A 13,076-nucleotide genomic window follows, 5' to 3' on the forward strand; every position below is an offset into this window, starting at 1 on the left:
GCACTGAAGAGGCAGAGGTGTAGTTTTGTCTTCATTACCTTTTCTGCTTTCTTTGCAATGCCTGCCTTAAGCATCCCTGTGGTAAGAGTTGTTACAACAGCTTGCCTAGAACCTAACCTTCAGTGGTCAAATACTGTCGTGGTGCAGATTCTCCCGAAGCTGTTGGCTGTTGATGGTGGTTTAAGTGTGGAGGTACAGCACAGAAGCATGCAGGAAGGGCTAGTCTGGGTGCTCCAACTATTAGAGCTTTGACAGACTTAATATCCTTAGTGCTCTTGGTAGTTAGGATTCCATGCAACTCATTTTCTCTAATTGAAATTCCCCTCTAGTGCTGCCTTGGACTTCATCCAGCCTCAAATTTTGTAGCTGCCTGCCATGTCAGTGTGAGAAAGCACCTATTTTTTGATCTCAAACTACGCCCTCTCAGTTGACTTATCCACTCTAGACATATTAGTGCTTGGCTGCTCTTTATGAGGGTGGTGAGATAATATGGTCTGCTACAGCCTGCTGTGTGGATTCTCCTCTTCAGCTTTAACTGCCTGCTGCTGTCAGAGCCCAGTTGGGTACTCTGAAATTCGTGAGAGGGGAGCAGACTGTCTTATTTCCAGCTGTTACAATTTTTCTGTTTGAATCCTGCAGTGCTGCTCTAACAGTTTCTCTTTTTTAAAGTCATGGCATGGTCAGGGGTAGCTCTTGGCTGAAGTAAGCAGAGGGGGAAGAAGGAAGGGAAGGTGTCAACTGGGACTGCAGAAGTTCTTTTCTCTTAGTCTTGGTTTACTATTTCAGTCTTACCCACTGAGTCTTGGTTTACTATTTCAGTCTTACCCACTGAAGACTTAAAAACTACTCAGATATAGAAATCCCCAAGGACAAAAAAGGCAGGAATCCTAGAATCTAGGAAGCAGTTATGTGAGAGCTTGATAAGATTATAAATTCCCAGTGGCCTATTTTTAAGTGCCAGTCTGGCAATTACTTTATTTATAAAGCTGCAAATGTATTTTGAACATAAAAGCAAAAAAAAACCCTCAAGTAAAAAAATTAGAACAAACGATGGAATAGTAATTGGACAAATGAAAGTACAGCTGCAAAACATTTATCCCTGCTACATACATACAGTGGTTTTACTTTGGTTTAGTGAAGTGGTGCTTCCATGGCTTCTACATTCAAGCTGATTTCAGGAGTTGCAATACCAATTTCAGGAAGAGTTGAAATTGCTGTAAAAGAACTTTAAAAGTATAAAATTAATCCTTGTTGTGATTGAAAACTTGAGGGCAAAGCTTTCCTTCTGTTAGAAAAATATTGATGCAAAAGCTACCCTTCGTACAGCATTTCTGAAGACACTTTTTTTGGCACTAATAAAAGTAACTTTGTTTTGGCATTGGTTATCAGCCCTGGCAAGCATGACAGAAGCTGGCCACGCTTGCTGTTTTGTCTTGGAGATGGGCAACTTAAAGGTCTTGTCTCTTGTGGGTTTTGGGGGGGGAAGACAAGATATGTTCTCAGTTACACCACTACAAACAGCATGTTGCAGTGTGCCAGGTGACCAGCCTGAGTTTATACTGGGGTGGCTGAAATCTCAGGGTAAGGCTGGCTGTAACCCTGTACAGCTAGAGCAGAGCACAAGGGCAGAACAAGAGCCTCACTGCTTCAGCTCTGTGCTCATGGAAATGTTTCCTGTTGGGGAAGGGCTCCTGGAGGAGGGCAGTGGGTTTTACTAAGGAGATTATGTAGGAAGGAGTCGAGACAAAATGATGAGCAGAAGCTGTGGTGCAGATGGGCCTTTTGCTGGTCAGTGTGCCCTGAATCAAGGCAGGCACCCACACCACTGTGGAGGGTGGAAGTCCTGGTAGGTTCTGAAACGGGTGGTGGCTGCTTCTTGGTCAGGACCTCCCTCTGGATCGCCTCTGCTGTTCTTTGCACACATCTGCTTTCTCTTTGACACTAGCCTTTGCTGCTGGCTATGTGCTTTGACCAACTACAGAGTGCCTGTTGGGTATTCAGTTATGCCAGCTTTACACCCTGTTACCTGAGGCCACTACAGCTGGTTTGCCACCATTTCAACAGCACCTTGCAGCAGAGGGTCTCAGGGTGACAGACTTTGAGCTGCAACACAGCCACTGAGTTTTAAGTGCTCTTCCTCCCCCTGGCCCCTCAGTCAAGTGCAAAGAGTCTGTCAGCTGCAGGGAGTGATGTTGGTTCAGCACTGCAGCATCCTGTTGTCTGGGCTTGCTACAATCAGTTACAACTGAGCAGACTGCACACTGATCTACTGCCACAGAGTTAACTCTCTGCAGGAAGGTTGTGACTTGGTGTACAGTTGGCAGTTGCTTCAGGTAATGCTCCTTCTCTAAGGGTTAAGTGATGCTTCAGACTGTAGCTCTTTTCAAACCTTTAAGTCTGTGCACACAACTTTCAGTGCTTCTGAAGTTGCATTTACACAGGAGAGGAATAAAGCAATAGGTTTAACTACAACTGAAGCTAAAACCTACACTACTATAAGCAAAAGTACCTCAATAAAAGTAATAAACCCAAAGCTGCTCTAGAGACTAATCACATTTGGCTGATTTTTAAATTCTCCATCTTGGAGGCATAAACCTGTTTTTAAAATTACAGTTAGTCCAGAGTAAAAAAAGTAGGGTTTGTGGGGGGTTGTGTCAAGAAATATAAAAATATTTTGTGTGTGATAATGGTCACCCTCAATTTCTTGCAGTTCTACAATAATATTACTGCATGATTTGTATCCAGTACTCTAAAACCTGTTCTGTAAAGTAGGAAAAACCAGATACCCCTTTCCCCTCGATGGTGGCATTTTTCTCTTCAGCAGTCTACAGTACATTTCCTTAAAGAACAGAAAAAAATCTGCACTGGACTCGGTTGTGGTCTCTGGGAGAAGTCTGTAAACCTAAAGTGATTCAAGAACTTGGGCTAGTTTGGGATTTACAGAGGTTCAGGGAGATCACAGTCTGTCCACAGGGTTTGTTGTTCATCAAGCTTAAGATATAAATAAAATGCCAGAAAGTGGCAAAAGGTTTTCAGGCTGGAGAGAATGCAGCATTTGGCATTGTCCTGCGGGTGGAGGGAGGACCTTGTGGAAGAAACTAGAATAAGGTTAACAATGTTACACAGCAAACCGTGGGGAAAAAGGGTTTTGATCTCAGAGGACCCACACCAACAGCTGCCGGGGATGAAGAGCAGGGTAATGTGCTGTTGTGCTGCCAGACTGTCCCAGGGAAGGAAAGAGCCAAACCTGAGGGCAGAGCTTGCTCTGCTTCTCAACCCTGTGTGCTTGGGCCAGTGTGCCAGTGTGACCCTTGGCCCTGGACCAGCCTGCTCACTGCCTGGGTGTAGTTAGGTCAAGGCTCTTGCAGCAAATTGGGTTTTGAGGCTTTGCCCAGCCCATCTGGTGAGATTTGTCTGCAGTGGACAATTCCTGACAGCACCTGACTTAGGCAGTAAGGAGTTGACTATCAGTGGTCCCAGTGGCTGAGCCCAAATCTCCTTGGGCTCTCTGGTTTGTGCTGCCTTTATTCTGCCCTGCTGCACACTCATGGAATGGGCCACATCTGCATACACACCTGTTGTCTGTAAACAAATCTTCCTGTCCTCAGAACAAGAAGTTTCAAGAATTCCCCTTGCTGGTTTAAACATTTCATTTGTTACCTGGGCAGATCGGAAAGTGAGCATTCAGACGTAAAGGCTCTTTAAAAATGCTCCTGCTCCGGCTTCCCAGCTCTGCTGTGATGGCTGTGGGAGGTCTGAGAGTGAGTGACTGCACCTGAAAGCATCTCAGGAGGCAGGGAGTGGAAGCCAATGTTAGACTGCTAGCACCTACCATCTACTGCAGCGAGCTGGGAATTTTGTCTCTGCTTTCTGCTGTTCTTCAAGAAAAGGCAGGGAAAAAACCCAACCACCACCACCAGCAATCCCCACAAACAAAGAGAAAAGCAGCACGGGGCAGGGACAAAAGGCTTGTTTACTCATCAGCACTTTCCACCTTGGCAAGTACTTATTTTGGAAATGGTTTTCTATCTTTAACCCCCACCCTTCCCCCTGCAAAAAAATCCACGAGTTTTCCAGCATCCTTAGGTCAGCCTCCTGTTGCCTAACTTGGCACCTTTTACAGTGAGATGGGGAATCTGGATGGGCCTCGGGTCCGTCTCACTGGGTGGTGAAACCAGGTGGAGGAGAGCCGAGTGCCCGGTGTCCCGACCAGGCAGGGCACCTGGGACTATGTCCCCGTGGAGGCCGTGCTGTACGCTGGGCACTCAGTGGGTACAGAAGAGGACCTGGAGGCCAGTCTGGAGGAGCAGGTGGTGGCTTGGAGGTGAGCAGAGGTGGGGAAGGGGTCTGGCTGTTCGCTGTGTGCAGAGTCAGCGGGGGCTGCAAGCTTGTCTGAAGGGAAAGCTGAGGAGATGCATTGGAGTGCGTCCAGAGGAGAGGGAGGGGAGTCTATAGCACTTCCATCGGAAGAAACTGGGCTGGCACAGCGTCCTTCTCCTTGTAGGTACCGAATGCACTTCTTTTTCCTCCTAAGAACAGTGGAGACAGTTATTTGTGAATAAAGGGTGAGCTCACGGTCGCACAACAGACATAAACCAGCGCTCGGGGCACGCAGCCAGCCGGAGACTCGAGACCCATCCCCGTTCACCGCAAATTCCCGGGACGGGCCCTGCCTCCCCGGCCGGAGCTTAACCCTCGCCCGCGGGGCGGCAGCGGCGAGGCCGCGGCTGAGGCTGGGAGCACTGGGGGCGGCTGGGCTGCGCGGCCCTGCTGTGCCCGCTAGGCGGCGCCCTGGCAGCAGCCGCACGAGCGGCGCTGGCGAGGCTGGGGGGCGCGAGGGGAGCTGGAGTGGGACTGCCCCAGGGGGTGAGGGCAGGAGGCCACGGGACAAAAACCGGAGTGGAAAAGCATTGGAAATACAACGTTAGAAACAATCACAACAAAATGAAAGTGCTAACGCGGAGCTTTTAAACCCTGAAGCACCCGAAGGGATGGCTGCGGACTCAACGACAGCAATAGCGCCGTTAAAAAAGCCATTGGGATGGAAACGGAAACGACGAAGTTCCTCAGCGGCCACCACCCAGGCCTCTGCTTCTGGGGGCCGAACGGGACAATCCGCACTAAAGTACTGCCCCCTCGATGCCTAGGGCCGTTCCCGCGGCTGCAGAGCACAAGCGGAGCACACGGATGCGTGTGTGCCCACGGTGTGGGGCAGGGCGGGGCCGGGGCCGCGGCACGGAGCCACCACGGGAGGCGGACAGGCGGCGGCCGGTGCTGGGCTGTGCCGCTGCGGCAGCTGGCAGCGCCGTGCTCAGCAGAGCGCGGACTGCCCCCCGCACCGCTCGCGGTTTTCCGCGCAGGTGACGCGGCCCAGCCCACGACCCGGAGCTCTGCGGGGCTCGTCGCCTAGCTTCCTCCCCGCTGCCCTAGACTCGAGCAGTGTCTTCTGCTCTGCTCTTCCGTCTGCAGCAAAAGCCTCTGCTCAGGCATCTGCATCTCAAAACACTCCACAGCCGCTCCCCAGCCATGACTCAGGGACACAAACTCTGCACAGCGACGCAGAAAGAAATGTCCTGGGACTGGCTGGAGGAAAACATGGTCCAAGGCTGCCCGAGGTCCGGCTCTGGACAGGATCACAGAATGGCGGGGTTGCAACGGACCTTTACAGCTCATCCAGTGCAACCCCCTGCACTCAGCAGGGGCAGTGCAACTGCAGCAGGTTGCTCACAGCCCCAACCCACCCGACCTGCAAGGATCCCAGGGATGGAGCATTTCCCACCACTTTGGGCAAGCTGGGCCAGGATCTCACTACCTTCTTTAAAACGTGTCAGACTAGTCCCGAGCCCTTCAGAAGCTTCGCTGGCCTCTGGAGGGTAGATCACCTTCTAAGCTGCCAACTAGGCTAAGGACAAACAACCACCTCTGACACTCCAGCCGGCGGCGTTGCCGGGCTGGGACTACTTGCTGAGCTGTCCCCATTCAGAAGCACAAGTACAGAACAATGTGAACAGACAACCCGAGAGAGGGACAACGCAGAAGGACCTGAATGGATCTGCACCTGTGAAAGACTCAGTTCCAAGCTTTCATTCTGTGGCGTGTGACAATCAGAGCTGGGGAAGGATTGACTCACTAAAAGGACTTTTTACAGCAAAGTGCCCCATCAGAAGTAACTCCCCTACAGAAAAAAGGATGAGGAGGGTCCAGAAGACAGCAGTGCCTGGGCAGCAGGGATCAACCTCCCTTCATCCCCAGGAGGAGATACTCAGGTTCTCTACTTGTTCATGTTATGACTTGGACATGTCAAAAATAGAAGTGCTCAGTTAGCCTTGCCCATTATTCTTGGATTTGGGCATGGTTTCTCCACATCCCTTGATAATTCTGCTGCTATTTGACTTCCAACTGTCATCTCATGGGCCCAGACTATGTCAGCCACTCCTGTCTAGCCAGCCCTTCATGGTGTCTTTACATGCCTTGAGGTGCTTTTCCTTTCTCTGCTTTTATTTCTGTGACAGAAGAATCATAGAATCATAGAATCAGCCAGGTTGGAAGAGACCTCCAAGATCATCCAGTCCAACCTATCACCCAGCCCTAACCAATCAACCAGACCATGGCACTAAGTGCCCCATCCAGTCTTTTCTTGAAGACCCCCAGGGACGGTGCCTCCACCACCTCCCTGGGCAGCCCATTCCAATGGGAAATCACTCTCTCTGTGAAGAACTTCTTCCTAATATCCAGCCTATACCTACCCTGGCACAACTTGAGACTGTGTCCCCTAAGAAGCCTCATTTCACCCACTCTGTGTCTTTGAGCATCTCAAGTGTAGTTTTAAACAGGAGAGCTCCCAGGTTCACAGAATCACAGGATGATAGAGCTTGGAAGGGACCTCTGGAGGTCATCTAAGTCAAATGGCCCTGCCACAGCAGGGTCACCCAGAGCAGATTGCCTAGGATGATGTCTGAGTGGGTTCTGAATGACTCCAGAGACAGAGACTCCACCACCTCTCTGGACAGCCTGTTCCCAGTGCCCCACCACTCTCAAAATGTCACCTTAATGGCAGTGAGGGAACAGGTCCTCTGCTGGAGATGATACTCATGACTTCATGGGTAAGACAGCCAAAGGAACATCTATCTCCCTCCTGCCCAGCTCCCAGCTCCTCATTTGAGGAACACAGATCAAATGGAGAACTTGCTAACCTGTCTGATCTCACTAATGCAGTCCAGTATTAGATGTGGCTTTGCCTGGTGGAAAGCAAGAGAAGAACTGTTGCTGCTGTTGGTGTCGTTGTGAGCTGTGGTGGCCCAGTTATGGAGCCATGGAACGCAACAGCCCTGCTGAGCCCAGCACTTGCCTCGCAGGCTGCAGTTTCCCAGAGCAAAGAAGCCTGAGAAGCCATGTTTGCCACAGACCTCTTGGGAAGGGCAGCCGCAGGACGGAGGTTCAGTGCCCTGACTGAGGTGACACAAGTCTCTCCAGCTGATCTGAAACTCACTGATTTAAAACACAGCAGGGAGAAGGGCAGGTCTGACACTGCAGACTGGTGGTGATAACCAGCTGCTGTGTTATGGTGGCTAGCACACAGCTAAAGGAATTTATCCCTCTCCACTTAGGAACTCCAGCACCCTGGAGCACTTTGTTATGGCAATGAGGAGAAGGGTGGAAGCTCTAGAGCAGGAACAACCCATTTTAACCAGTTAACCTGTTCTGCAGGGGAAATCCTCTGGTAGAAGCTGCTCTCCACAAGGTGACCTGGAGCCCTTGAATTGGCAGCAGCATGTTAGTAAGGGGAGCTGCAGAACAGCTGGGACTCACGGCAGGTGGAGAGGCAGAGGTTACACACTTAGAGCATGCCAAGGCCTCTGAGCGCTCCAGCAGCCTGGGTTAATGGAGAAGCAGAGATGAAGCTGAATTAAGAGTTCCAATGAAGGTAGAGTGAAGTTGGAGGAACCACTTGCAGAGCTGCAGCCATGCCCTGCACTGTCCTGTGAGGCTGCCAGACTGCTGGCACTGTTGTGTATGTCCTTCCTTGGACATTCAAGGTGAAGAATTAATGAGACATCAGGGGAGCTCTGGCCAAATCCTTCATCAGTTGGTCCTTGATAACATCACCGAGTGTGTAGCAGGTGTGTAGGGAAGTTTGGTGTAGCCCAGCACGCAGAGGTGGCTGCAGGGAGAGGAGACACAGACACCTGAGCTCAGGCTGCCAGCAAGGTCATCAGCCAGCTGCTGTCAGCACATTGCAGGGCTCTTCGTTAGGGTTCAAATCTGGGTGGACCAAGTGACGTTGGTCACTTGAAGCTGCAGTAAGCATGTGAAGTGATACACCAGCTTCTGCTAGTCCTCAGTGCATTGGTACAAACATGTGCTGTGAGCCAGAAAATCATTTTGGTTGGACGAGACCTGTAAGTCCAACTGTTAGCCCAGCACTGCCAGGTCACCTTTGAGCCAGGTCCATCAGCACCCCATCTCCACAGCTTTGAAACCCCTCCATCAGCGATGGGGACTCCACCACTGCCCTGGGCAGCCTGGGGAAAACCCTTCTGGAAAAAGTTGTTCTTCATGTCCAACCTAAACCTCCCTTGGTGCAACTTGAGGCCATTTCTTCTTGCCCTGTCACTTGTTTCTTGGCAGAAGAGACCAACCTTAGACTTCTGTACTGATTGAAGCCTCTCCATACTTCACTGCTTAGCTCCAAGAAGCCTCCCAAGAGCTTCTCCTGCCTGCGGATCCTCTGAGCCAGGTAGCACTTGGTTTATGCACAAAGCTTTACTATCACTATCACTTGGTCATGCCTATCATCTAGAAGCTTGCAGCATGGGGCACTTGCAAGCTATCTCACTGCTTGAGGCTCTCCCACCCATTGTGGGTGATGCAAAATTTCAGTGTCAAGAAAATATGGATCTTGAAATATAGGAAAAAATAAACTCATTAACTACTCACTGCCAGCCCTGGGCTGCTGTTTATGCAAGAGGAAATCTTTAACACGGAAAAAAAGCTTCACATCAGAGGTCTCCACCCTGGAAACAAGCTTTGAAGACCAAGAAAGTCCATCAGCCAAGGAACTTGTACAGTGTTACACCAACACTGCCCCGGCGAGCTGGATGAGGAGCCCAGGGTGCAGGCTGCTCCTTGCAGCTTGGCCAGCAACTCCTGAGGATGCCCAGAGATGACCCCCTAGAATCAGAGTCATTCTGTCTGGGAAGGATCTTTAAGATCATGGAGTCCAGTCATTATCTAAGACTACCAAGCTGGGAGCTAAACCATGTCCCTCCGCACCAGTCCTCTGCATGTTTTAAGCACCGCCAGGGAGAGAGATTCAGCCACCTCCCTGGGCAGCTTGTTAGCATTTCAGAATCCTTTCAGTCAAGACATTTCTTCTAATATCCAGCCTAAACCTCCCATCCCCACCTGGATGGAGCTGGGATGGCTGCAGGACACAGGGAGCCAAACCCCCTTGCCAGCACCCCAGGAGCACCCCAGGAGCAGCAAGGAGCTGCTGATACACACCTGCACGGGCCGCACCAGTCCGTTTGTTGGTTGAGGCCAAAGCGAGCTCTGCATTTCTTAGGAGAGGCAGGATCTGAACACAGAAGCATGCGTGGGGCAAGGCAGAGGCACAAAGAGGAGGAGGAGCAGGAGGAAGAGAAGAGGCAACATCATTTTAACCACTTTAACACACGACTAACAGGCTACACGTTGGCTTTGCCTGGCACCACCTCTCCTGGAAAAAAGGGATGGTTAGGCAAACATCAGTGATCACTGTTGGCAGCTGAAGAAGGAGCTTTGGGAAAGCCTCAGCTCTGGGAAATGTGGACAGTTACAGGGAAATTCACGGCTCTGTGAATTCCTGAAGTTTGGAAAAGCTGCCAAGTCCCAGAGGTGCTGCCTGCCTCCTGTGTTTGCATCCTTACCTGCTCCCTGCCTTCCTACCAGTGACTAAAGTGGGCTGCCAGCAAGCTTGGACTGTGCGTGGAGAAGAAGAGGAGGAAACGCTGCAGAAGCAGGCTGAAAGCAGAGTTAGCACCAAGGATACCCAGGCCTGGGTTATTCTGCTCTGTCCCCACCATTCCCCTTCCAGTCTGAATGGAAATCTCTTCTCCACAATCCCTTTCCACAGTGCTGCAGTTTTACTGTGCCATTATGGGGCTCCTTGGGGTGAAGCCCTATTTGTTCCAGGGCACACCCTGGGTTTTCTCCAGTGCTGTAAATGGGATCTGAGCAGCACATTTCTGTGCTGGATTCATGCTCCCTCTTTCAGCCACCACCAGTGCCTCTTGCTGTGTATGTTGGTTTTCAGTTCATAAGGGGTAAGTTACAGTCTTTGTATCACAGACAAGATGCAGCTATGGATATATAAATGCAAATATAAATATGCTCAGCACATGAGCCTCAAAGCTCATACTGCACTCAGTCTAGACACAATGAGATCCACAGTGTTAACTAAACTGACAAAATCACCAGGACACAGGCAGGGACTTGCCAAAGAAGGTCAGCCAACAGTCATTCATTATGTTCATCGGATAATCTGAATCTGATGCGTGCAGGCTGCGGGATTCTGCCCCAATGGACATGGAATCCACAGCACTAACACCAGAGCTGGGTTCCTGCGTCTTAACCAACAGCTGACACATCCAGATGCAGCCAGCTGTGCACCTTGGGGTGCCCAGCTCAGGTGGGACAAGTCTTTGCGGGGTGTGCAAAGCCAGGAGAGCAACAGGCTGAGCTGGCACCCTCCCCAGGGAGTACTTCTGGAGGGGAAGAGAGCTTGTGTTCCACTTAGCCAACAGCCTCTCAGCTGGCTGACTGCATTTTGTCCCAAGCTGGAGCGAGCAGTGAAGAACTGGTGGGCTGCAGAGGGGGAAACGCTTTGTATGCCTACAGGCAATCACAGAATGGCCATACCAGTAAAAAGAGGCTGCCTGACTTTGTCTGCATGCGATGCCATAGGTAGCAAGGACAGTCCCTCAATGCTCCACACTGAATATTTAGGGGTACAGCCATAATTTATTCCTGACGTGGCAGAACTACTTCAGAAACTAGTATGGGAACAGCCCTGGTTGATGGAAATGTGTGTGCCAAGAGCTGAGATCTGTGGAAGGGACCTTTTGTAACAAGGGGTGGTGCAGGGAGGCAGCTGGTGCTGGGCTTCAGTCTGATTGCGCTTGATGTCTAGGTCTTGTGGGTGACCTTCAGTCCTGTTCCTGCTGTTAGTTCCACACGCAGTGTTGATGCATTTGGGAGGAATTTTCTTAAGTAATGGTGTCTGCAGGGCTGCTGGGGACATTCACTCTGGATATTTTTAATAGAGTAAGCTTAGTGATAGTCTCTACGAAGTGACCCACTTGTCAGAATCAAATCTCTCCGGTTTTCACCCACTGTCCATGTTCTAATGCAAACGTGGCCATGGAAAAGTCACAGAAATGTTCATTTACTCTGGCTTAAAGAGAAATAAATAAATATGTACTTCTGTAGTTAAGCGTAGATGACTAAAAAAAAACCCCAAACATCTCAGAAGAGTTAAAAAGCCAACAAGGTAAAACATAGTAAGTGCTGTGGACCACCCCTCTGAGCAGAACGAAGGGGCAGCCAAGCTGTTACCTGAGCTGGCATCTTGCTGCTTTTCCCGTGTCCGTCTCTTCTTTTTGCCCTAGGGAGGCAAAGGAAAGGTCATTAGCCTATGCTTCCGGGAGACCAAGGAGCTGCCCAGGGTTCTGGGGCCAATGGGGCTGTTGGAGAAGGCAGCTGCTGTCCAGGGGAGTGGCCAGGTGCAGGAGAGACTGCAAAGCTGCTGAGAAACCTGGAGCATCTTTTGTAAGGAGCAAAGACTGAGAGCCCTGGGGCTGTGGAGCCTGGACAAGAGCAACCCCAGAGGGAAGCTGAGCAATGCTCAGCAAGAGATAAAGGACCTGTGGGGGACAAGAGGATGTGGCCAGACTCTGCTCAGTGGTGCCCAGTGAAAAGACAAGGGTCAATGGGCACAAGCTGGAACTCAGGAGGTTCCATCTGAACAGGACAAAAATCTCCCTTGTTGTGAGGGTGCTGGAGGCCTGGAGCAGGATGCTGGAGGCCTGGAGCAGGCTGCCCAGAGAGGTTGTGGAGTCTCCTTCTCTGAAGAGACTCCAAACCTCCCCTGGCCATTGTGCTCCCGGGCAAGCTGCTGTGGGTGCCCTGCTTTAGCAGGGGATTAGACTGGATGATCTCCAGAGGCACTGTCCAGCCCCGATCATGCTGGGATCCTGTGATTCCCTATTTCTAAAAGGTGCTGTGTTTTGGTGTTTGATGTTTTATCATCTGATGCCTTACACCTGAGCAGAAATTGCTCTAGAACATGTTACCAGGAGGAGCATCTCTGACTTCAAAAAGGAAACTAAGCTTAGGATGTGCATAGAAAGTTGTTTTAAAATAATAACCATCTCTCTGTTTCAGTACTTTCACAGCTCTGGACCCATCTCTCATTCAGTTTTCTGCCCTTGCTCATCAGAAAATCCAATTTTATCCCCAAACTCACAACTCTCCCCATCTCCCAATGAGCTTATTAATGAGGGCAGAGCACTGCAGTGGCAAATCTGGCCTGTGCGGAGCTGGTAGCTCACAGGGTTGCCTCTGACCCATGACTTTTTATATGACTTCTTGTGGTTTGAGTGAAGGTGGAAGGCTCTGAGCTGTGGTAAGATCCTTCTTCAGTGTGGGAGCAACTGTATTTCCTGCCTGGTATCTGCATCGTGTGCCGCAGAGGTGACCTATATTCACAGAACCACAGAATGGGCTGGGCTGGGAGGGACTTCCAAAGGTCATCCAGTCCAACCCGTGGAGAAAAAAAGCATCTCTTGCAATGACCACAAGACCTGATGCAGCTGCCTGCTGGTGCTGGGAGTGCCAATGTCCACTTTTGGAGCCCATCTTCTGGAACAAGGAACCAGCCCTTGATAAAGTGAAGGATGCCATAGTTTGGGATCTCCATGGAGGATGTGCTTGATCTTGGAGCAGCATAGTGCCTTGCTCTCCAGATGCTGATGTCCTCCAGATGTGTGCCTGTATATGCTGCTGCCTTCCAGAGCTGACCTTGGAGACACCAGGGC

At 50.6% G+C, this 13,076-nt stretch overlaps 1 protein-coding gene across 4 annotated transcripts in view; it reads right to left on the reverse strand.

Moving 5' to 3' along the window:
- Window positions 1–3,915: 3,915 nt before the first annotated feature.
- TCF7 (transcription factor 7) overlaps window positions 3,916–13,076 on the reverse strand; it is a 77,635-nt gene continuing 68,474 nt past the window's right edge. For 2 of the 4 annotated variants that reach the window (XM_064162209.1, XM_064162208.1), the window contains 3 exons: window positions 11,596–11,644; window positions 9,505–9,577; window positions 3,916–4,529 (listed from right to left, as the gene is read on the reverse strand). In XM_064162209.1, coding sequence (XP_064018279.1) covers window positions 4,229–4,529; window positions 9,505–9,577; window positions 11,596–11,644 — 423 coding nt within the window. In that variant the 3' untranslated portion in view covers window positions 3,916–4,228. The remainder of the gene's footprint in view (window positions 4,530–9,504; window positions 9,578–11,595; window positions 11,645–13,076) is intronic. The other 2 variants (XM_064162211.1, XM_064162210.1) reach the window with 1 other exon arrangement.

This window comes from Pogoniulus pusillus, chromosome 22, assembly GCF_015220805.1.
Source record: "Pogoniulus pusillus isolate bPogPus1 chromosome 22, bPogPus1.pri, whole genome shotgun sequence".
Taxonomy (NCBI): Eukaryota; Metazoa; Chordata; class Aves; order Piciformes; family Lybiidae; genus Pogoniulus; species Pogoniulus pusillus.